Consider the following 25305-nt stretch of genomic DNA (forward strand, 5'->3'; position numbering starts at 1 on the left):
TGATGTCAATGGGGAGCTCATTCCACCAGAGAGGAGAGAGGACGGCACGTTCTGGTAAGCTATTGAAATTCTGAATCCATAGATGTGTCTCCCATCACCCAAAAGCCCTGACTATTCTTTCAACTCCGTATTTACATTCTTTTATTCAAATAAAATCAGTAATATCTTTAAAAACTACAAGTCCTTCTATATCAGCTGTGCACCGTTATGGTGTAAATATAACCTATCTACAAATTAGATCAAATGGGGCGAAGCCTGCGAACTAGTTCAGGCAGTCAACTCGAGCACCAATGATACATTAACATGTGACGCACCTCGTCCCTCTTACAACCAACCAAACACATTCTCCTAAACATGCCGCTCTATTTAAGCTGCCTCTGCCTCGCTATGCTGCCACTGCTGTGTTCACTTGCTATTGCTACGTTCATGTTCCTGCTGCTGTGTTTCATATTGCTGCTGCTCGCCTGCCCCACCACCACCCCAGCTTCCACCTGTAGGCTCGGGGGATAGTTATCTAATCATCACTCAATGTTCTTTGTAAATCTGTGGAGTGATGAGGCCCGAGCCGAGACGCCAAACTCAAACTATATGCTGCTTCTAATAAACATAGTAAGAAACACGTGAGTTGTCTGACTGAAATGTAAAAGTCAGCCGAATTAGTGTTGATACTGCAAGGAGACGTATTGTGTGAAGAGAAATTGAAGATGTTGTTTAATTGATGATATATGTATGATTCACGTCAAGTATTCAGTTTCGGCGGCATTTCTTCCAGTTTTTCCAAAGGTCTTCTCATCAGGGCGATTTAAAAAAAAAAAATGTAATAATTTTTTTTAAACCTTTATTCAACCAGATGGACCCATCGAGATCATCGATCTCTTTTTCAAGGGATACCTGTCCAACATGGCAGCAAGTAGGTTACAACATGAACATAAAACAACAGATAACACAAAAGGACATGGTATTTACAGGGCTACATGTACACACCTAGAGACATTGACAAGTACCAACAGTATATTTATATCTCGCCCTGTCAATAAGCCTCACCTTCTTGGCAAACACTGTATTGTTTTTGAAGTGGTGGAGAGACAATGCACAGTTTGACCCACTGCTGTCACCCATGGCCAAAGCATATCTCTCTGTCCCAGCAACATCAGTACCAAGCAAGAGAGTTGTTTCCACAGCAGGGGATTTTGTAAACGCCCAAACATCCCAGCTTCTACCTGGAAATGTGGACATGCTCATATTCCTAAAAGATAACCTTGATGATGCTGAGTGAGTGAGTTAGAGTTGAGTTACTTGAAAAACTAAAGTGAAACTTGATTTATTCTATTGCAGGGTCCGATTATTATATTGTTGACACCTTAAAATACTACTATCCTAGAAATCAGATTTATTATTTAATAAAGAAAAAAAAATGTAAGTACTTTTTATCGCGATATTATCGTACCGTGAGTTTTTGGTATTGTTACATCCCTATGTATTACAATGCCGTTATGTGATGACTTTCAAAGAGAAAAGCAAGAACACTCGGAATTAAGTATTATTATTTTTTTTTTTAATGTTTTTCCGATTTCATATCATATAAACACCAAATCCCAACATGCATTGCGGCTAAAACATCCAATCAGCGAGCTTAAACCATAGCTGAGGATCTTGGGTAATCGCTCGAAATGCCTACGTCTGTTTCCGGTTATTTTTATTTTGAAATTCAGTTCTTGACGGACGCCAAAAAAGCCTGAGATTATGGAATTAAACAAATAATAAAAACAAGGATAATTGTGTGTTATTGGTGAGTAAATAACAGTGTGTTATTTAGAAAAGAATAACAAATTAGAAGGAAAAAAAGATTTAAAAAAATACAGATTTCAGTATCCTGAGGCTCTGAGCCATTTATTTTCCTCACAGAAGGCAAAAAAAGTCAGACATTATACGATTTAAAATAAAAACAATAATCGTGGCTTGATATTGAGTAAGAACATGCTTTATGAACCCCACAGCTTCCAGTCTTCCAAGACCCGAACGGACAAAAAGACGTGGTGCAGGCACGAAACATACTACCAATAGAAATACATTGCTTTTAAAATCGAGTGTGACACGAAAAAAAAAAAGAAGGGAAAAATCGTGATGGTGAACACGAATCAATAGATTAAATGTCGTGACTATAACACGAAATGCCGTGAGACTGGGTTGAAATGAAACCTTTCGTCCTGGCTATAATTACCTGGAGAAAGCCCGCCGCACTGGTCGCGGTGGAGGATTAGCCGTAATACACCGCAGTGACCTGAAACGGGCCCCCTTTGGCGCGTTCACACCGGAGTACTTTTCCCACAATAGTTAATCAGAACTACGATATATTTGCGTTCACACCAAAAAGCCCCAGGAACTAAATTAGTTCATCAGAACCATTTTTACCCGCTTTCGTGGGAGAAAAAGGTTCATATGTCTGATTGGCTGGACGGAATGCAAACCACGCCCCGTACATATATATATTAGTCATATAATAAAATAAAGAAACAGTCAATGAGATAGTATAAAGATAAAGAAAATGACAATTAAATATATGATATGTTTAATATTATATTGCAGGCTCTTAACTGCTGACCTGCACTCAGCTCAGTGGAGCAGGTAGAGACAGATGTGTGTTTATTTGGGAGAGTCAAAGACAGCTGCAGCAGGTTCCCTCCATCACCGGAATGGAAACTCCCTCAAAGTGCTTTACATACTACGAGTGATTCTCACATTCACACCTCCTTCATACAGAGCGGTAACTAACTGTTAAGTGTAAGTATTAATATGTCTGCATGTAACTGCACTATAACTGTTCCACAGTAAGAGGGCGCTATAGGCGTAAGGAGGCGCAGCTATTGTAGCTGACATCAGGTATAAGGGATTGTTCCCTCCCCTTCTATCTCTCTCTCTCTAGCTCTCATGGAGAGCAGGTCAAGTGGTGCAATGCACATATGAAAATAAACCACGCCAGTTAAGGCTAAAGAAGACCTCGTCGTCATGACCAGTTTATTGCTATACATGTGACTCTGTCAACACTAACATTCATACACATTCACACACTGTTGGCCATCAGGAGCAACCCAAGGAAACATCGACATGTCGACTGCACGGATGGGATCAACCCACGGCCTTTTGGTTTAAAAACGGCCGCACTACGTCTGTTTTTGGTTCCCAGTAAGAATCTCTAAAAGCGTGAGGAATCGTAACTGGGAGAAATCTGAGTACAAAGACAAACTAGTAGGATCCCATAACACCACCACACTCTTGTCATTGTTTTGATTCAGAGACCCGCAGCTGCAGATTAGTGCTTTTTAAACTATAATATACACTCCACATGAACAGAACAATGTTTGCGATTCTTATGCAGACATTTTTTTTATTTGCCTTCACTTTTGGAGAACTTTAAATCTGCAAATAAACAGTCAAAAGCTTCAAAGTGTATTTTATTTGAAATGTCTAAGCAGAGGTACACCAACAACACCCTGATATAGTGTGATTTGATTTGATATTTGCGTTTAAAACTAAAGACTTAATTGAGTCGTACACAAACATTATTTGTGCTAATGTCACTATCCCTCCATTATTAGGTTTCCACGGTGACTGAACAATGATGTGTTCTTGTTAGGCAGCAGTAGAGGAAGTACTCAGAACCTTTCTTGAACTGTTGAAGTATTGATATTCAAATATACTTTCATCACCAAAAGTACTCATTATGCAGAATGATACTGGATTATATAGAGATATGAAGCTAACTTAATCTCATAGTCATGGGATTAATGTAACAGTGAGACAGAGAATAAGTGTGCACCCACATGCAGTATTTGTGTTTAGTATCACTCCTGTTGTCTGCTGTGTTCAGACTCAAGTCCTGTGTGTGATGCCACATTCAGGACCTTCAGTGTCCTTCTTTTAAACAGAAGACGTTGCTAGAAGCTGCAGCTAGACTGCAGAAGCATTCGTTTTTTGTTTTGAGGTTGGAACAATTTCACACACAGATATAGGGAGGCTAGACCTACAGTTGATTTACTTTGATTTATAATTTAATGTCAAGACATTTATGTTATTGATTTCTGACACACTTTCTAAATAAGAAAAAGGGAGTTTATATTTCTCTAACTGCATGTATTGTAGAGTTATATTTGTATTTATTCATGTTAGCAAACTATGGATAAGCTTAAAATGGGAATAATTTGGGTAAAACTGTGAGCTAGATTTGGGGCCTGTTGACATGTGTTTTTGAGGACAAAGGAAGATGGGGGAAGGTGAGAGCATGTCCTGATTTGCATTCAACTTAGATCTAGCTACAGTGGTTTGTAATATTAAGAGAGGTCCCTTGGGTTTCTCTGGTGGTTATCAACAGTAGCAGTTAAGTGAATACTGTTCAAACAATACCTGTGTTTGTGTTTTGTATTGATTTCTCTGTTTTATCCTTTCATAAATGTAAGGACTACAAATGGCTATAAACATTCTGGGCTGGTTGGAGTAAACAGGGTTTTATTGCTCTGTGGGGGAGGTGTAGGTATGCAGGCCTTGAGACCTTTTGTTGTAAAGTGAGCCTGTTTGGTTTCCTGCTGCGTTTCCTGCAGCGTTGCGTCTCCCAATGAGATGACCTGAAGAGATGACCAGCTGACCTAACACCAAACCCCTCCTTCTTACTCTGGTATATATCCGGTGGATCCCTGGCGTTCGGGCTCTTCTTCACATGCTGCCCTCGGGTGAAAGTAGCTCTGCAGTATGCGAACCGGGGCAGGAGTAAGCCGGCATTACTCCTTAAGCATTACAATATAACTGTAATATATCATGTTGTATTGTAATGATTGTATTGCATTGTCATATTGCCATTAAAGTAGATTATTGTTAACGGTTACTTTGTAGATATGGATTCCTTCCTGTATTATAACCAGCTTCATAGGAACGCGCGGAGATTTGAAAAGCGGACCAGTTATCCCTACAAATCCCTAACAAAATGGTGACCCGACGTCTAGAGATAACGAAGCTGAGGAAGAATTCAGACGCTTTCAAACATCTCAGACAATCAGCAGGACTCTGCAACTTTGCAAATAAGGTAAGCAGACGATGAAAGTCGCCTGTCTGTAATTGGATACGCTAAAACTTTAGGATTGTCTGTAGGCGTTTCACAGTGTTTTTATAGTTTAAATGGAATATACAATGCATATTTTACTATGTTAGGAAAGTTATATACAAAACGTAAACGTTGATCGACAGGTAGACGAAAGTTCTGCGTGACGTAAAATAGAGCAGTTTGGCGTGGATCTGCAGGTAGATTATTCCTGAGTGGCGTAGAGATGGTGCAGTTTGTTATGCGAGGTTTGATTCCTGCACGACAAAACCTGGAAACTCGATAAATCAGATCGAGTCGCCGTTTAAAACTGGGGTTTAAATAACAGACCAATGCTAAAAGCTTAAAGCCAGAGGTCTGTTATATATTAAACCAAGGTAGAGCGTTTCCCTTTGTCTGGAAACTTCTGCTGCTGCCATCTAGTGGCTGAAAGGGGGTATCACACCCTTGAAACTTCTGCTGCTGCCATCTAGTGGCTGCAAGGGGGTATCACACCCTTGAAACTTATGCGAGCTTAGAGTTTAATCATTACATTGCTGGCCGGTATTGAAGACGGGAAGCACGTTCCCAGTATATTAATTATAACTGATTTTGGTAAACTGGTACAAAACAATAAGGGATTGAACATTTTTTACAACGACAGCACCAGGAGATGAGTAAACTCAAGAATCTGTAGAGTGTAAATACATTGTGCAAAACACATTTTACACTCGAACTGTTTGCAAATTTAGACAATATAAATAAATGTTCAGAAAGAAGACATAGGCCTACACTTGATTCAAATTTCATTACTGTGATCCGATTGGTGTGCTCTGCAGGTTTACTATTGTTCGAAGTAACAGTGGGATGTAAAATGAGAGAAGATATGGAGATGTTCTTTCATAGTGTGTGGAATATGTGATGCTGGAAACATGTAAGTATTTCAGAGTTGTGTTGGGTAAATATGTAACAATGGATGAAACAATTTTTGGAGGGAGTTTTTGTAATATCATTAGTAGACATTAATTATGTTGTTTAGATGGCATTTAACAACTAAGACAGATAGTATGATTAGAAAGAGACAGAGTGGAAAGGGTTGGATTTATTTAACATCAGTGGGCTAGACTTCTTATAGGTAATGTGTACCGGGACCTGGACTCCCCCTCTGAGTTAGAAAGGCTTTGATCCCGACCCTCCAAGCAGACAAAAAGACCTAACCCAACAGGAGACTCCTCCTTCTCCATCGTACAGACAGAGAACCAGAGCTGAACCAACAACAACAACAAGACTACATCAAGACTGCAGCCAGAACTATCTCCACCTGTGGCATCCAGAACCAAACCTGCATGCTGACATACAGAGAGATACTCTCATCGGTCCCTCAAACAGGACATGAAGTTCCAAACTGCGCCGCGAGATTTGGCACAATAGACATGAGAGCAGAATCCGCCCTCCATAAAAACAGCAGAGAGACTGTAAAGGAGGAGTGCAACAACAGTGGCATGATGGGGCTGCAGATGTGACTGGGCCAATGGCTGCCTACAAAAGTTACAGTGGATGGATTCAACAGCTGATGGACTGAAGAGAAGACAGAATCAGAGGAGTTGGCATGGTCGATTAGAAGTGAGGAGGCCGGGGTCACGGCTTGAGAAAACCAGGGGAGGAGGAAAGGAGAACGGGAATGAGTGAGTTACACATAAACACACTTATTCACGAAACGCACATTTAAATAACTTGAATTAACTTCATAAAGACAGAAAGATTTATTAATCATTTGGTAAATTAAAAATAGCAGTAAAGAGGAAACTATTAAAGTAAGATGATAATCATCCTAAAACACACTGACAGAGTAGAACCATATTCTTCAATATTTTCATCAGGTTAACAAATCATTCTTTAAGACATTTTTATTCACGTGTGAATAAAGTAGTGATCTCATTGGTTACAATATTGATCACCATTAAAAGGATAGTTTTAGGAACCACTCTATAGGACAAATCTTTGTTTGTATTAATGGCTAGTGCCAAGCCACATATTAAATTCCAATCTAAAGTGTTGATTTCACCATTGTGGCATAGTTATTACCAGACTTCGGTTTTAAATCCTTGATAAAGGAGGGAGTAATTGTTGCATGTTCGGACACCCAAGGTTCCACACACTGCTAAAGAGTTTATCATTGTTTTTTAAGTAGACCAGAATTATAATGAGCTATGAAATGCAGAGCGACACGGATCCTAGTAATGTTTTGACTCAAGATAATAGTTATGTACAAAAGTTTCTGAAATAGATCATTAGACATTTTAATACTAATTAGGTGTAATTGGATTGCAGTAGTAGTAGTACTCGAAGGAAGTGAGTTTTGTACCAAGTTTCAGGAAAAGTGGGAGGCGGAAGTCCCAATGACAAGTGAGAATCATCTTGAAAATTATAGTTGAAATCGTGACATATTTTTGTAGACAAAGGATACTGGCCTATGCTGAAATGTCAAAGTCTCTGCAGAGCACGACACATGGCCAAAAAAGACGGAGACCAACTGACCTTTGACCCTGACCGACAGTGTAACTTGACAAGGCACTGTGGATGACTGACTCTGGGGTGAACCTGACCAAACTTGACATGACAACCAGACAGTGTGAGTGTGAATGAATGCCGGCATGTGATCAGTGTAACTGCATGATTCTAAAACAATAACTAACCAAGCATGTTTGTGGACTAACATATTATTTTGGAGCTCCAAGGGAAACGAGAGGTTTCCTAAAAATTCCACAAAAAGGGGAAACCGCACATGTGACCCGGTTACTCTCACATGAGTTCGTGGTTTGCAAATGTAAAACTACAATCTGAAGATTCTGTTTCTTTTAGGCCTGAAGGACGGAGAGGAACACTTCTTTTCACTGAAGTGTTCACTGTGGAAATAATGATAATGATGTTCGTTATGTTCCTAACCAATTACCTGACAGTTTTTGTTCCCCTCCCATTACAGGGTTTTGTTACACATTATTTCATGTGTAAAAAGGGGGAGTGAGTATAATGTATAAATCTCAACATGGCTGTAAAATTCACAATTTAAATTTTTCTTTTAAGGATTGAGCATTGAATGTAATGACCTGCTCCATATCTGGGGATAAGATACTGTTTGATGAATGTTGAGATGTTTCTAAATATTGATTTGAATTATAACAGGTAACACAGAAGCAGTGGCCAAGGGGCTACTGTGAAACCGAAGAAGTTGACCTGTGATAGTTAAACAATTTTGTAATATTTTAACAGACATTAGAGTAACTGAGGTTTGAAATGTAGAAAGAACATATAACAGTTAAGTTAAGCTAAAACATAGTAGTGTATTGAGACAGAATTTAATTTAGACAACATCATGTAACTAGCCTGGTAAAGAAGTAAAAGCCATAGACTTTATTATTTAGGTCATTATGGGGATATACATTTCATCTAAATTTATAATAGAAAGACATTTGATGACAGTATGTTGGAATTCTGTATTCATTTTTTCAGCGTGATAATATCTAAGCACTGACAGGTAGAAGCAGTATCACCAGGAAATCATTCACTTTGTTAGTATCATGATTTTGGTTGTTTTTGAATCCATAACATTAGTGTGTTTCTTTACCAGAAACATTAGCAGTTCATATTATATTTGGATTTTAAATAGGATTTCATTTAAAAATAAACACGGATGCTTGTCAGAAATTCAGAGCTATTGAAATATGTTATTTAGTTTACCTAAAGATGTTGAGGTTCTTATTTAGTTGGCACAGTCCAAGTATTAAGATTCTGAAGCTGTACTGGCAGATAGGAGGTCTACAATTAATTTGGAAAACCTGTTCACAGACGGCTGTTGTTTCAAGACACCCCACCAAGAGGCTCCAAGTGGGGCAAAACAGCTGAGCGTAGGCTTGAGGGAGTTGTATCAGATTTCTCCACACAGGTCGCTGGCGCCAAAAGGGGGACCCGAGAAGCACGAGGCCGACAGCAGAGTTCGTCTGGCTGAAAGTCATCAGGACAAAGTGGCTCAACCCCAGGCTCTCCGACCCCGACCGAGTGACCCAGCGGACCTCTTATGCCGTCTGCCTGGGAGAAAAGGGGGACAGCTCGTACCACGGGAGCCAGTGTGCGGCGGGGAAACCACCTACTAGGACCAGGGGACGACATCAGGACGGACGTGGCCCTGGCAGACGTGGACTACTCGGAAGCAGCAGACTGGAGAAGGAGGACCCTGGAGACATCTCTACAGCATCGACCCGGAAGCCGCCATCAGCGGGCCGGAGGACGAGGAGGAGGAAGACATCTCTCTAGCAGGCAGCCCAGAAGCTGCTGTCAGCGGATTGGGGAGACAAAGACACGACAAGCCAGGACGGCACAGGGGACTTTTCGGCGCAGCAGAGGAGTCTACTTCGCTCTGATCAGTTCTACCCTACCCGTGAAGGGAAAGCTGCATCTCCCCCTCCCTATTAGCTGTCCTTGTGGGCTATTCCTCCGAGGGGGGGGGCTGATGATTCTAGCACTCAGCTACTCCCTCATGGTTCCTTCACTGCCATGGAAAGTGGTGTTCTGTCTCCATGAAGGTTTCAAGTACTCTAAATACCAGCTTCGGATGGATTTACGGACACAGTAGAAAAGAATGCCTTTCAAAATGCCTTGTCTAAGTTTATCTCTGGAGAAGGAGATAAAAAGGGGGATTTGTAGAGTTATATTTGTATTTATTCATGTTAGCAAACTATGGATAAGCTTAAAATGGGAATAATTTGGGTAAAACTGTGAGCTGGATTTGGGGCCTGTTGACATGTGTTTTTGAGGACAAAGGAAGATGGGGGAAGGTGAGAGCATGTCCTGATTTGCATTCAACTTAGATCTAGCTACAGTGGTTTGTGATATTAAGAGAGGTCCCTTGGGTTTCTCTGGTGCTTATCAATAGTAGCAGTTAAGTGAATACTGTTCAAACAATACCTGTGTTTGTGTTTTGTATTGATTTCTCTGTTTTATCCTTTCATAAATGTAAGGACTACAAATGGCTATAAACATTCTGGGCTGGTTGGAGTAAACAGGGTTTTATTGCTCTGTGGGGGAGGTGTAGGTATGCAGGCCTTGAGACCTTTTGTTGGAAAGTGAGCCTGTTTGGTTTCCTGCTGCGTTTCCTGCTGCGTTGCGTCTCCCAATGAGATGACCTGAAGAGATGACCAGCTGACCTAACACCAAACCCCTCCTTCTTACTCTGGTATATCTCCGGTGGATCCCTGGCGTTCGGGCTCTTCTTCACATGCTGCCCTCGGGTGAAAGTAGCTCTGCAGTATGCGAACCGGGGCAGGAGTAAGCCGGCATTACTCCTTAAGCATTGCAATATAACTGTAATATATCATGTTGTATTGTAATGATTGTATTGCATTGTCATATTGCCATTAAAGTAGATTATTGTTAACGGTTACTTTGTAGATATGGATTCCTTCCTGTATTATAACCAGCTTCATAGGAACGCGCGGAGATTTGAAAAGCGGACCAGTTATCCCTACAAATCCCTAACAGTATTCATAGATGAAAAAGAAGCCATGTGCAGTGATATAGAAAATGTAGGATGCAACGCATTGTTATGAATCGTGATGCATCGTGATATCGAATCGAAGACAGAAAAATCGAATCGAATCGTGAGACCAGTGAAGATGCACAGCCCTATCACACCTTCAAAGTTCCTTAGTGACGTAGTTCTGCAGCACCCCAATGATCTTTTGCTTCAGAGGGGAGTTGCTCATCACTAAGTAAATGAGCTCGGCCGCGTCCATCCAGCTGATGCTGCCTAGGGCGGACTTGATATCACGTAGAGCTCCTGTTTCTGGGCGCGGGTCAACTCCATCAGGATCTGAGGCAGGGGATGGAACTGATCCTTGGTCCACCAGTAGCCCCCCAGCTGTACCGGGGGGGGGGGGCTTTAACCACTAGAGCCGCTTTCACACCGCAGGACTTGCCGTACTTTAGTGCCGGCACTAAAGTACCACGGCACTGAATCCTACAGGGGGCTAGTGCCAATCACATTCACACCGCAGTACTTTCCCTGAGGCAAGATTACGCTGACGTCACTTCGTCTTCTTCTTCTCTGGGTTTACTGGCAGGCCGCAAAACCACTTCACAGCGAATACAAAAAAACGAGAGAAGAAGAACTACACGGGGGAGGGGGTATAAAGCCCACCCGCTCTATGAGGTGTTTGTTTACTTTCCGACCTTAGACATGATGGAGTTCATAAGGGTAATAAGGGTAATTTACAAATAAAATACCCCATTATAACAATGGACTTTATCTTTATGTATTTATTATATATTACCCCCTCAGGCTGATTTTGGAAAAGGACATTAACCCTTGTTTGGTGTTTTTCCCTTATTTATCTAAAACAAATGACATTCCTGCCTGAGTTTCTTTATTTTTACCCGGCATCCGTGTGCACTGTGCACGATTCCCAGCTCAAGTAGCTTTTGCGAACATCGCTCAAAACATTTGGAGTTGGGAACTGCTTTCTGTAGAAGCTGCTGAAAATGGCTGCCTAACAAAACAAATTCAGAGTCTAACGGGGCGTGGTTTGCAATTCACCCAGCCAATAGAAATAGAATAGAAATTGGCACTATTTTATCACCAGGTTCGTACCACCTCTCTAGCAGGGACTGAAAATGGCCAAAAGAGTTCCCGGCGGTGTGAACGTGACATTATTGGTACTAACGGAACTAAAGAACCAAAGTACCAGGGAAAGTCCTGCAGTGTGAATGCGGCTTAGGTGTCCCTTTCTATCAGCTGTGCACCGTTATGGTGTAAATACAGCCTATCTACCAATTGGATCAAATATAAAAGTCAGCCGAATTAGTGTTGATACTGCAAGGAGACGTATTGTGTGAAAATAAATGTAAGATGTTGTTTAATTGATGATATAATTATGATCCACGTCACGTTTTCAGTTTTGGCAGCACTTCTTCCTGTTTGTCTAGAACAAAGCCCTGATGTTTCTCATCAGGGCTCTATAAATAGAGAACTACGGCATATATGTAATATTTAATGCAGCCGAACCGTGTATTACAATGCCGTTATGTGATGACTTTCAAAGAGAAAAGCAAGAACACTCGGAATAAAGTATTATTTTATTCTTTTTAAATGTTTTCAGATTTCACATCGCATAAACACCAAATCCCAACGTGCATTGCGGCTAAACCATCCAATCATTGAGCTGAGGATCTTACCTACATCTGTTTCCGGTATTGTTCAAGGTTCAAGGGTTCAAGGTTTATGTTTATGACGGATGTATTTTGTTATACACACATTCCTTCAGATTTTAATTTTAATTTACATTAAAGTATTTCGTGAGGCCTTCTAAAATGTTTTTAAATATAACTACGGTTCTAGTTGAAGAGTTTGTAAATTAACATGAACCGAATCTGTTGCTTGGCAACGCAATCGCACAACGTCCAATAAAGTATATCTTATATTATTTCATCTGTAATAACTGACCTGGGAGTAGCTGGCGATGGTGCTGGTGGGCAGCCCGATGGACGGAGCCCAGTCGACGTCTCTCACCCAATCACTGAGAGCCTCCAGCTTCTGGTCCTCCTTCCACTGACCGTCCTCCTCTCTGCAGAGATCAAAGTACACACATCCTTTATTCAAGTAGAAGTACAGATACTCGTGTTTAAAAATACTCTGGTAAAGTAGAAGTACTGACTAAACTTATTTAATCAAGTCAAAATAAAGAGGCTTCTAAATGTACTTCAGTAAAAAGTACCCATAACTAGCAGCTGCTTTAAAGAATACCTGACCTCCCTTTATATTAATAGAACAATAATGTCATTGTTAGCTAATGAATGTTTCCATGCTGAACAACGGCAACATGACAACGTTTCCATTGGTCCCTCTTCTTTAGAGAAGACCAGGGAAAAAACTGTAATAACATTTGAAGTTGGTCCTGGTTGAATGTTCACAATGGGAACAACAGCCTTGTGTTAACATCAGGACATGTACTACTATTACTATTCATCGGATCATTCTGACAGAGATTCTTCATAAAACCGTAAAGACTTTGGTTAGCTCGTGCAGCTCATCACCATCTGTATGTTTTCTTTCACAAAGTAGCGCACCTGTCCATGCCGTGTCTGTACAAGTGATACAAAAGAATATGATGGGAACCGAAACACACATTGTGATTTCAGCAGAATCTTTATATACAACATGTAGGAGTTCAATATGGATACAACATTTTTAAACTTGTATTAATTTAACCACATTTCTTGTTAACAGCTGTTAAAAAACTCTAAAAACTCCACTACATTAACCTAATACAATTATGCATGGCGTTTCTAATGACACAGAAAGCACAAAATATAATTTCATGATTATTTTTTATTGCAGATAACAAAAAGCATTGTTAGTAAAAAAGCAGTGATATACTGTAATATGCCATGCGTCAGTGAACATAGTTTAAATGGATAGTTTGGTTATATTGAAGTGATATGAGGAACTTATCCTCGTCAGTTTGGCTCAGAAACATATTGCTGTAGACGTGACAGTCTGCTAAATGTATTTTAGCCAATTAAATATATATTCTATATTTAGAATCATTTAAGTGCTTTACCTTGAGGATAGTTGTCGGATACTTTATTTGTTTGTTTTTGCTGAATCCGAACTAACCGAAGTCACACTACTTTTTTTTCCCACCAAATCTCAATCTTTACTTATTTATATGGCACATTTAAAACAACCTCAGTTGACCAAAGTGCTGTACAGGGAATAAATACAACATAAAATAACACAATGGGAGTAAAATAATAAAACGATAATTGAAAACATGATAAAAAGCACAATAACTAGAAACATATAAAAACACATACAAATGTAAACGTGTAATTTTCAACTAGTATTAAAAGCCAGTGCAAATAGTTAAATTACTTTGATAAACAAATCTGAAAACGACGTGTTCACCATCTACCTCATTTAACAAACATTTTGATTCTATGAATTTAGTTAAAATAGTTTTCATTGAAAGTGGACCTATTATGCTATATTTTTTAAATATATTGTAGGGCCATACCTATACAAAACATGTCTGTGAAGTTTTTTGCTTAAAATACCAAACAGATCACCCATTGTAGCCATGCCTCATACTGCTCAAACCCCTCTTTTGCAGCCCTGTTCCAAACTGGCTTATTCTGCTTTAAATTCAACGTCTGCTGCTAGCCACGCCCCTTTGTAGCGTCACGCAGCTTTCCCCTGCTAAGAGAGTTTTCTACCAGGAGATCTCAGCTAAACACTGTGGTGATTAAATGCCTTGTTATGCTCCTAATCACTTCAAGCTTTATTTCTGAAACGGTATGGGGCTCAAACCTTTCTCTCTCGCAAGGTTTACCTCAAGGACATTAGTTACACATATTCTCTCCAGTAGCCTACAGCGTTAGCTCCATGGTTAGCTCTGAGTGTTAGCATGCTTGCTATTGTAAACACAGAGCTCCCAAAACACACCGCGCATTTTTTCTGATACAGCACATGTTCTTCTTAAAGGTGACCTATCATGCAAAATGCACTCTTCTATGTCTTTTATACATGAATATGTGTTCCCGGTGTTCCAGGGAACTCACCAAGTGTCAGAAAACACAACCCTCTCTCTTTTCCTCCATACCCAAATCTCTAAAAACGGGGCTGCAACGGATCTGATACAGGCTGATCCAGATTGTAATTATTTTCTACGTCACAGAAGTGGTGCTCTGCCTATATGGCCAACTCTCCACCTATCAGGGGAATGAGAGATTGGGCCACAGCCGGCCATTGCCACTCGAAAGCGCTGGAGACGCTGTATTACATATGCCAGGCCTGTAAGTGGCGCTGTAGTCTGCCACAAAAGCAGTGAAGAAGACTTCCTGCGCATGGTTGCCCTTCTGTTTATTCTCCGCTGTGGCTCTTTTTCTCCCTCCCCGAGGCAAGCGTTTGCTCCTCCTGCTGCTGTAATTCAATGCAATCCCTCCCTCACTGTAATTATCTCCGGTAGTCCACCAGCAGATGACAAACACCCACCTCTCCGCCTCTTCCAAGGAACGAGGGGACCGTGCGGCAGAGTTTCAGTTAGATTTTTTTTCGCCGGTCAACATGTCCGTTAAAGTTTAAATCTTCCGGACAAAATTAGAAAAGTTCCGGTCAAAGGTCTTCTTTGTTATTTACTGAGCTTTCAAACAAATGAATAATGACTCTATATAATCATATAAGAATAAAACACGGAGGACGGAGATTTCTTTTTGTGCCCCTCTTCTCCCGGCTGCAGCCTAGCAGCTGATCTCAAAGCACGCTCCCCTCTCCTGCAGGGGGGCGTGGTCAGCTGCAGCTCACAGAATCAGCCCCCTGCAAAAACAGGGCTGGAAAGAGCAAATAGAGCGAAATGAGGCATGGCTAAAATGCAGGATCTGTTTTGCATTTTGAAAAAAATATATATATTTATATACTTTATATAGGTATGGCCCTACAATATATTGTTCAAATATAGCATGATAGGTCAGCTTTAAGTGTTTACCACTAGAACAGTGCCATTATATGTATTATATATAACCACTTTACTCTAAGTGCCTCATGCAGATATCCTGCTGAATACACAGACACACAGCTGTGAGGGGATTTAGCTGTATACGGATATGATAGGTTGGGACGTGTTACGTGTGCCGGAGATGATAGGTTGGGACGTGTTACGTGTGTCACGTGTGCCGGAGACGATAGGTTGGGACGCGTCGCGTGTGCTGGAGATGATAGGTTGGGACGTGTTACGTGTGTCACGTGTGCCGGAGACGAAAGGTTGGGACGCGTCACGTGTGCTGGATGTCGCCAATGACGTAAAAGCCACAATTCTGGATCTGCTTGTTTTTTAGAGATGTGGGTATACGGAGGAAAAGAGAGAGGGTTTTGTTTTCTGACAAGAGAGTTTGTGAGTTCCCTGACACACAGGAGATACATATTTATGTATAAAAGACATCAAAAAGTACATTTTGCATAATAGGTCCCCTTTAACAAAATGCCTCCTACATTACTAGAAACTGTTCTGTTGCTGAACTTGAAGTTGCATCAAAAACATCAAGAAGCAATACAAGCTCTATTCTGTTCATACACTTAACCCTTGTGTTGTGTTCGAAAGCTGTTACCGTTCAGGGTGTTCATCCAATCATCCAATATTGTTTTAACTACATCATAACTAACTTATTATGCATTCATAACCGTACAATCCTGTTGTAATTGTATTTGATGGCCCCAAAACACATTACTTACCCTAACTTGAAACGGGTCACAGGGTTGAATAGCGCTCTTCACTAAAAGCTAATAACTAAAACTACTTTAAGATAATAAAATATTGAAGATTGGTTCCTCTTCTCTTGGTTTACACTCCTTTCCCCTTTGTGTCTGCCGGCCCGGCCTTTTTCTTCTGGGCTCCTGAAACTGATTTGATGATATTGTTAATGTGAGATTCATGATGCAGCAAGAGCCATAAAAACATAACTAAATACACTCCTATGTCTAATATGTGTCACTGATGTTGATGAAACAAGAGACATCTTTACCCTGAGGTCTTCCTCCAGTCGAGGGTTTCTCTGGATTCCTTTTTCTCTGAGCTTTCTGCTTCAGCTCCAGCTTCCTCATCTCCTCCTCCATCTGCTCCACCTCCGGCTTCACCTCCAGCTCCACCTCCACAGGGTAATGATTACTGACACTCTGCGTGTGGGACAGAAAATATCATTTAATAGTGTCAATAATTCACCTCATGCTTTGCCTGCTCTGGGGTGTTTCCACATTGCTTTATTTTGTGTTTGTTCTTCCGGTTAGAGCATGTGCGCTATTACTTGGAAAAGGGATGCCATCTTCATCAACATTTGTTTAACAAAGAAACAGTGTTTAAAGCTTTTGAATGACTGTTATTAAGTTGTAACACGTTTCCGGGTAAGAAACTAACCATTTAGATAACCATTATGTGATTTGATTATCCAAACAACGAATATTTGGGAATTTAAAAGATGTTTCCAGCTGTGAGCAGCTGCTGGCTATTTGACAGCAGTCGGTCAGCTTAATAAAAGTCAACAGTGTTTTTAAAATGACTCGTAGGATATTAAATAATAGTCCTAAGTTATGCGAGCCACACATTTGTAAATAGTCAGCTAGATATCTAACATTAGCTAGCTATCTTGTTAGATATATAGCTAACATAAACTAGCTAGCTAAGTGAGATAGAGAGCAAATGTTTCCTAGTTTGTAAAGTAGATAGCTAACTTTAGCTAGCTAGCTAGCTAAATATATGTGTTTAAACCGGTAATGGGTCGGGCTGTGTCACTTCAGCAGGTTTCAGTGTTACAGTAGGGTAGACTGTACCAACGATACCCAACACCTAAACATGAGTCTCACTTGTTTGTCTTTCAAGTTCAACTCTCTCTTGAAGTTGTAGGCTTTGGCTGAGTTGGGGACGATGGCCTCCAGCATGCTCTCTCCGTAAACCACGATCCTGTTGTTTGGAAATGCAGCACAATTCTTTTTTTTTAACAAACACAAAATATGCTTGGATTAAACTGTAACAATTAATTGTGTATTACCTGTCGTAGGTGCTTTTTTTTGTGTTAGTAGTCGTGGTGTCGACATCATCGCCTATCAGCCAATGATAAGGAGCCGATAAGATACGGAGCGTTTTCTTCTTCTTGGAGAGATACGGTCCATCGGCATTAAAGTCTCCCAAAATCATAATGTTCTGCAGAAGAAAGAACAACACAACCAAATTCAGAATGGAAAAACACGACTGAAGGTATTCAAAGCTTAAACAAGTTTGCTTACATGAGAAACAAAATTAAACAAAACTATGTAGGCCTAATCCCTCAAAAACCCATCACTTAATATCATGATAAACACAAAATGGTTAATGTTAAATGTAAAGATTTTACCACATTGTTTTTCTCTCAAACCCATCAATTATATTTTAAACACTTACATCATTATTCCATATTTTCCTCACAACCTCAACCACGTCATGAAGAGCGTTCAGCTCCGCTTCTGCGTTTTTTGGTTTGGTGTGGACCGGGATCAACACCAGATCCTGCACAACTGGAGGCAAACACACACACACACGCCGTTATCGCAACCTAAGTCTAATTTAAAAAAAAGTATTTATGTTTAAACAGTCCATTTATGTCTTTCGTAAAGTTAGGACCTCACAATATAGAAAGGTCCTCACAACTTAGGTTGCCTTCACACCTAATAGTCCGCTTCTCAAAGTCAAAGTCAACTTTATTGTCAATCTTCCAGTTTGTGTGTACAGACAGAGAGATCGAAATAACGTTTATCAATACACAATCAATGACACATTTGTACATGTGCACACATTAAGACATTCAGCGGTCAGACATTAAGGGGGTAAAAACGCAAATCCCGGCAATTTCTACCGTAGCCTCCGCCATGGAGCACTGGCAGGTTATTTTCATGCTGCTGTCAATCTGGAGAGCATATCAACAGAGTCTAGCGGCCGGTGCATATGATTATATAATCAGAAAACGCGTGAGAAAAAACATTATAACACTGACAGACGTTCTGCAGTCAGGAGGAGGTTTCACCGACGACAGGTGGCTCTGACTTTAATGTATAGTTGACGGAGCATTTTTACTTTACACGACACTGTTCAACACTTCATCCTGCTTTACTCTTTCACTAATGATTTTTGAAGATATCCGCATTCTTGTGACTCGTAAATACCACGCTTCCTATGTTTTGGTGCGGACTGCGTTCACACCAGAGATGAACCGCTCCAGAGTTCAAGCGGTCCGAGACCACCTCTTTTAGGTTGTTAAGTTCACATCAGAGGTCTCAGACTGCGCTCACACCGACCCAAACGAACCGCACCAAGTGGTGAAACGCACCAGGGTTCGATTCCACCGGACTAAATAAGGCTGGTGTGAATGCGACCTAAAAATCCAAGTGGTCCTCACAATGATAGCCGTGCAAGACATATGCAAACACACAGAAACACACCTGTGAGGACCTACATAAACAAACAAATGGTGCCTAACCTTTAACCCATATTTTAACTAAAGAAGTGCTTTAACATTCAAACAGTCCATTGCAGGTCTGTACCAAAATATTGAACAAGCCAAAGTTTCCTCATAATCCATAAAGGACACAAAACCCAAATTGATCCTCACAAATGAAAGTCTAAAAAACACAAACACACACAAACAAATACCTGTGTTTTGACAATTGAGACGGACAATGAAAGGCTGTCTGGTGATCACATCTTCATCCTTTCCTACGTACTGGTAGCATCTTATTATCTCCACTTCTTTCTTTCTAAAACACAAAGCCACAAACATGTACTGTATTATAAAGCTTATAAACACATGTTATGCTTTATTTGTTTATTCATGTATTTTTATTAGTTAGTGAGATAGCTCATAAACCACTTGAACTTTTTCAGTAGAGCCTTGTGGGAAATGTGTGTAGAGTTTGGCCCAACGGCACAATGTGATGATTTGTAAAGCCTATGATGTTCTGGGTCTTAGTTACCGGACCATAGACAACAAATAAATTGTAGGACTTACAAGATTGAAGTCAAGCGTCTCAAAGAAGAGTAATGTAATGTGTCACAGATTACTGGTTCAAAAATCAACATTACTGATTTTTTGTCTTTGATATTCCACACAGTTTTTCAATCATAATTATCCAATTGAATGTGGCTGTTACCAATTTAACACATATTTTAATTCCTGTGAGACATAACGTAAAGCTCAATTGGTAGATTGATGTGTACTGAGGCTTGGTCTGAATCCAGTTCGATGACCATTTGCCGTCTGTCATCACTCCCCATGTTAGGTCTGTCTCTACAATAAAGAAACTGGTTGCCCTAAAAGGTATTTTAACCACACACAGGATTGTCTGTACTTGTGTTTCTGACCTGTAGAAGTAGACAAACTTCTCCTGTCTACCCTCCGGTCCCAGAGGTTTACTGCACAGCTTGCGGTACGGATTACTTCTGTTATCTCTGCCAGAAAACAGAAACAACTGGAACTGAATATCTCTCACAATCATCAATCATTTGTTTGTATCATTGTAGATGCCCCATAACATTTAATTACTGACACTTGTTTTTAGGCAAAAGTGAAAAGAGGTGCTGCAGCACAGTGTGAGAAAAATAAAGAGCTTTCTGAACATTAAAGCAAGTAAACATGTCACAGGACCCTAAAAACACATTTTGAACCTGAACCTGCAGAATAGGGCCCCTTTAAATGAATGTGCTGCTATGTGTGGAGAACTCACCCATATTCATTAAGGTGTTGGCGGAGCAGTCCCATGGCATCACCACCTGTCTTATCCGTCACCTCCACCAGCAGCACCACGCTGTACTGAGACATGATCTGCAAAACACAACCACAGAGAAAAGAAAGCATAGAACTAAAAGGACTATTTCAATTTTATAAATGTTTTCAATGCATAAAAAAACTGCTCCTTTCCTTTAATTTTCTCGCCATGTACAAAAACATTAACTGAAATATTACACAGAACAAACTTGTGTGTTTCAGCACGGTGAGTTACCTTTATGATAATATTCCGTACGTCCTTCTTGTTGACTTTAGACCATCCTAGTCTCTGGACATTGAAGGCAGCGATCTTCATTTTGACTAAAAATATAAATCAAATTAATTTCATAGATTTAAACCGATACACCCAACATATTATCAAGGCCAGTGGTGGACAGTAACAAAGAACATTTACTAGAGTGCTGTACTCAATTACAAGGTACTTAACGAGAGTATACTGTATGTCCATTTATCCATCCATCCATCCATCTTCTCCCGCTTACCCGTGGTCGGGTCGCGGGGGTAGCAGTTCCAGCAGAGAGCCTCAAACTTTCTTTTCCCTGGCCACATCAACCAGCTCTGACTGGGGGATCCCAAGGCGCTCCCAGGCCAGCGAAGAGATATAATCCCTCCACCCGGTCCTAGGTCTACCCTTGGTCTCTTCCCAGCTGGACGTGCCTGGAACACCTCCTTAGGGAGGCGCCCAGGTGGCATCCTAACTAGGTGCCCGAACCACCTCAACTGGCTCCTTTCGACGCGAAGGAGGAGCGGTTCAACTCCGAGTCCCTCCCGGATGACCGGACTTCTCACCTTATCCCTAAGGGAGACGCCAGCCACCATGCGGAGAAAACCCATCTCGGCCGCTTGTATCCGCAATCTCGTTCTTTTCGGTCATGACCCATCCTTCATGACCATAGGTGAGGGTAGGAACGAAAATGGCCCGGTAGACAGAGAGCTTTGCCTTCTGGCTCAGCTCCCTTTTCGTCACAACGGTGCGGTAAAGCGACTGCAAGTACCGCTCCCGCTGCTCCGATTCTCCGGCCCATCTCACGCTCCATTGTTCCGTCACTCGAGAACAAGACCCAGAGATACTTGAACTCCTTCACTTGGGGTTAGGACTCATTCCCTACTTGGAGTGGACAGTCCATCAATTCCTGCTGAGAACCATGGCCTCAGATTTGGAGGTGCTGATCCTCATCCCAGCCGCTTCACACTCGGTTGCGAACCGATCCAGTGAGTGGCTGAAGGTCGCAGACCGATGAAGCCATTAGAACCACATCATCTGCAAAAAGCAGTGGTGCAATCCTTAGGTCCACCAAACTGCAGACCCCCTCCCCCACGACCTACGCCTCGAAATCCGATCCATGTATATTACAAAAGGATTGGTGACAAAGCGCAGCCCTGGCGGAGGCCAACCCTCACCGGAAATGGGTCCGACTTACTGCCGAGGACCCGGACACAGCTCTCGCTTTGGGAGTACAGAGATTGGATGGCCCTGACTAGAGACCCCCTCACCCCATACTCCCGCAGGCACCTCCCACAGTAACTCCCTGGGAACTCGGTCATACGCCTTCTCCAAGTCTACAAACACATGTAGACCGGATAAGCGTACTCCCAGGCCCCCTCCAGGATACTTGCGAGAGTAAAAAGCTGATCCGTCATTCCACGACCAGGATGGAATCCGCATTGTTCCTCCTCAATCTGAGGTTCGACAATCTGCCTGACCCTCCTTTCGAGTACCTTAGAGTAAACTTTCCCGGGAGGCTGAGTAGTGTGATGCCTCTTGTAATTGGCACACACCCTCTGATCCCCCTTTTTGAAAAGGGGAACCACCACCATGGTCTGCCACTCCTTCGGTACTGTTTCCGACTTCCACGCAACGTTGATGAGACGTGTCAACCATGACAGTCCCTCAACACCCAGAGCCTTCAGCATTTCTGGGTGGATCTCATCCACCCCCGGGGCTTTGCCACTGTGGAGTTGTTTGACGACCTCAGTGACCTCCCCCCGGGAGATTGGTGTTGATCCCCCGTCATACTCCAGCTCTGCCTCTAACATAGAGGGCGGAGTTGTCGGGTTCAGGAGTTCCTCAAAGTGTTCCTTCAAACGCCCTAACACTCCATCATTTGAGGTCAACAACGTCCCATCCTTACTTTACACAGCTTGGATGGTTCCCTGCTTCCCCCTCCTGAGGTGTCGGACAGTTTTCCAGAACAACTTTGGTGCCGCCTGAAAGTCCTTTTCCATGTCTTCCCCGAACTTCTCCCACACCCGCTGCTTTGCCTCGGCCACGGCTGAGGCTGCTGCCCTTCGGGCCTGTCGGTACCTTGCCACTGCCTCGGGAGTCCCCCGGGATAACAAATCCCTGAAGGCCTCCTTCTTCAGTCGGATGGCTTCCCTTACCACCGGTGTTCACCAGGAGGTTCGAGGGTTACCTAAGACCTTGAGACCACAGCTCCCCGCCGCGGCTTCGGCAATAGAGGCTTTGAACACCGACCACTGGTTCAATGTCCCCAACCTCCACAGGAATTTCCGAAAAGCTCCGCCGGAGGTGTGACTTGAAGGCCTCCTGAACTTGGGCCTCCTCCAGACGTTCCCAGTTCACCCGAACTACACGTTTGGGCTTACCAGGTCTATCCAGAGGCTTCCCCCGCCACTCGACCCAACTCACCACCAGATGGTGATCAGTTGACAACTCCGCCTCTCTCTTTACCCGAGTGTCCAAAACATACGGCCTCAGGTCCGATGATACGATAACGAAATCGATCATGGACCTTCTGCCTAGGGTGCTCTGGTACCACGTACACTTATGAGCATCCTTATGTTCGAACATGGTGTTTGTTATGGCCAATCCATGACTAGCACAGAAGTCCAGTAACAAACCACCACTCCGGTTCAGATCAGGGGGGCCGTTCCTCCCAATCACGCCCCTCCAAGTGTCTCCATCATTGCCCACATGTGCGTTGAAGTCTCCCAGCAAGATTAAAGAGTCCCCTTCAGGAGCCCCATACAGGACTATTTCCAGGGTCTCCAAGAAGGCTGTATACTCTGAACTGCTGTTTGGTGAATAAGCACACACAGCAGTCAGAGTATTCCCCCCCATAACCCGCAGGTGTAGGGAGGCGACCCTCTCGTCCACTGGGGTAAACTCCAACAACGAAGCACCCAACCGGGAACTTGTGAGTATCCCCACACCCGCCCGGCGCCTCACACCTTGAGCAACTCCGGAGAAGAATAGAGTCCAACCCCTATCCAGAAGTAAGGTTCCAGAGCCGACGCTGTGCGTAGAGGCGAGCCCAACTAGATCCAACTGGTAACGCTCCACCTCCCGCACAAGCTCCGGCTCCTTCTCCCCCAGAGAGGTGACGTTCCACGTCCCCAAAGCCAGCTTCTGTCACCCGGGTCTGGTCCGTCGAGACCCTCTGCTGTTTCCCGTAGTTGTTGGGCCCGCGGGACGGAGAAGCGGAGGTGTTGCCCACATTGCCTTTTCGGGCTGTGCGTCTGGTGGCCGGGCTTGCCACGGAGCCCGGCCACCAGACGCTCGCCGACGAGTCCTCTGGGCCTGGCTCCAGAAGGGGACCCCGGGCTTCCTCCGGGTCGGGTATCCTCACTTCTTGGTTTTTCTTTCATGAGGTCTTTTGAACCAATCTTAGTCTGGCCCCTTGCCTGAGACCAATTTGCCATGGGAGACCCTACCAGGAACACAAGGTTCCAGACAACACAGCCCCCAGGTTCATCAGGGCACACAAACCTCTCTACCACGGTAAGGTGCTGGTTCTTCAGAGAGGTATGTCCATTTAAAGAAACTCTATTATTTTACTCTTCATCCAATACCTGACATATTTACTTACTCTATTGGGTTTCCATTTATGGGAGAAATAATCTTCTGTCGTTAAAAAATGTTTATCATACTTACATGTTGGTTCAGCAGGATAATCTGCACATATTAACACCACTTTAAGATTTTTGAAGAGTAAATGCAATTGCCAGAAGTAAAAGGATATCAAGTCACAGCCACCTTATTGTCAATCTTTCAGTTTGTGTGTACACTTGCTTTAACGCACTACAGTATCCTGTTGAAGGAACGGTGATAATATTATACACAAGGGAAAACAAGGTGAATTTAACCATCCCAATGAAAAAGGCCAAGACACACATTGAGCCAAGAAAACGAATGTTATTAAGGGCTGTAAATATAATAAGCATATGTCTAAAATGGACAACATTCTTAGGAGATGTAACCTCTTGAGGCCTGGGCCCTAACCCTAACCCCTCGATTCCACCGGGTGCGTCTGCGTCGCGTCACGTACTCACAAAGTACACAGTAAAAGTACTTCATTGTTTTTCTGGTAGCAGTCAAACTAGTACTGAGTCCAACAGTGACAGTTTTATTAAGAACTTATGGTAACAAATATTTGTTTCGCTCATCAAATATAGCAGGGGACGAAGAGCTGCAGATTTGAAAAAACTAAAGCGAGAGACGGCTGAGGTGACCACAGTACAGAATCGCTGCATTGTTTGACGGGCGGCCTGCCTACACGCACACATGCAGGTAAACCAGTTCAACAAGTCACACAATGCTGTCTGGCTAATGCTAACAGGCTAATTATCACACTAAAAGGGATTCATCCAAGTGTCTCAACACATTTCAGAAATAACTGTTTTTGCCAGAACCAGAGAAGAGTTAAATGTGTTTTTGTAACTAATTAACTGATGAGATACAATTTCACATACTGCTATCAGAAATAATGTAATTTATTCAATTCTGGTCTTAATTCAAAATCTTATACATTTATAACTTAGTTATAGTGAATCATCAAAGACATTATATTTCTATTTGTGTTTATTTCCATATGTGAACATATAAGAAGGGCGGGGTCCATGACAGGTGCTCAAGCTATTTT

The 25305-nt window shown here is 42.2% G+C and overlaps 2 protein-coding genes across 2 annotated transcripts in view; both read right to left on the reverse strand.

Annotated features, from left to right (window-relative positions):
- LOC117539918 (deoxyribonuclease-1-like 1) overlaps positions 1-25305 on the reverse strand; it is a 38225-nt gene that overhangs the window by 12707 nt on the left and 213 nt on the right. The gene's annotated exons all lie outside the window — the stretch shown is intronic.
- Positions 16072-25305, reverse strand: part of LOC117539916 (deoxyribonuclease-1-like) — a 49083-nt gene continuing 39849 nt past the window's right edge. The window contains exons 2-10 of the mRNA XM_034206272.1: positions 20637-20722; positions 20361-20458; positions 19999-20085; positions 19291-19394; positions 18046-18158; positions 17657-17808; positions 17472-17568; positions 16637-16787; positions 16072-16514 (exon numbers count right to left, since the gene is read on the reverse strand). Of these exons, the coding sequence (XP_034062163.1) occupies positions 16456-16514; positions 16637-16787; positions 17472-17568; positions 17657-17808; positions 18046-18158; positions 19291-19394; positions 19999-20085; positions 20361-20458; positions 20637-20717 (942 nt within the window). The 5' untranslated portion in view covers positions 20718-20722 and the 3' untranslated portion in view covers positions 16072-16455. The remainder of the gene's footprint in view (positions 16515-16636; positions 16788-17471; positions 17569-17656; positions 17809-18045; positions 18159-19290; positions 19395-19998; positions 20086-20360; positions 20459-20636; positions 20723-25305) is intronic.

The sequence above is a fragment of the Gymnodraco acuticeps genome, unplaced genomic scaffold (genome assembly GCF_902827175.1).
Source record: "Gymnodraco acuticeps unplaced genomic scaffold, fGymAcu1.1, whole genome shotgun sequence".
NCBI classification, from domain to species: domain Eukaryota; kingdom Metazoa; phylum Chordata; class Actinopteri; order Perciformes; family Bathydraconidae; genus Gymnodraco; species Gymnodraco acuticeps.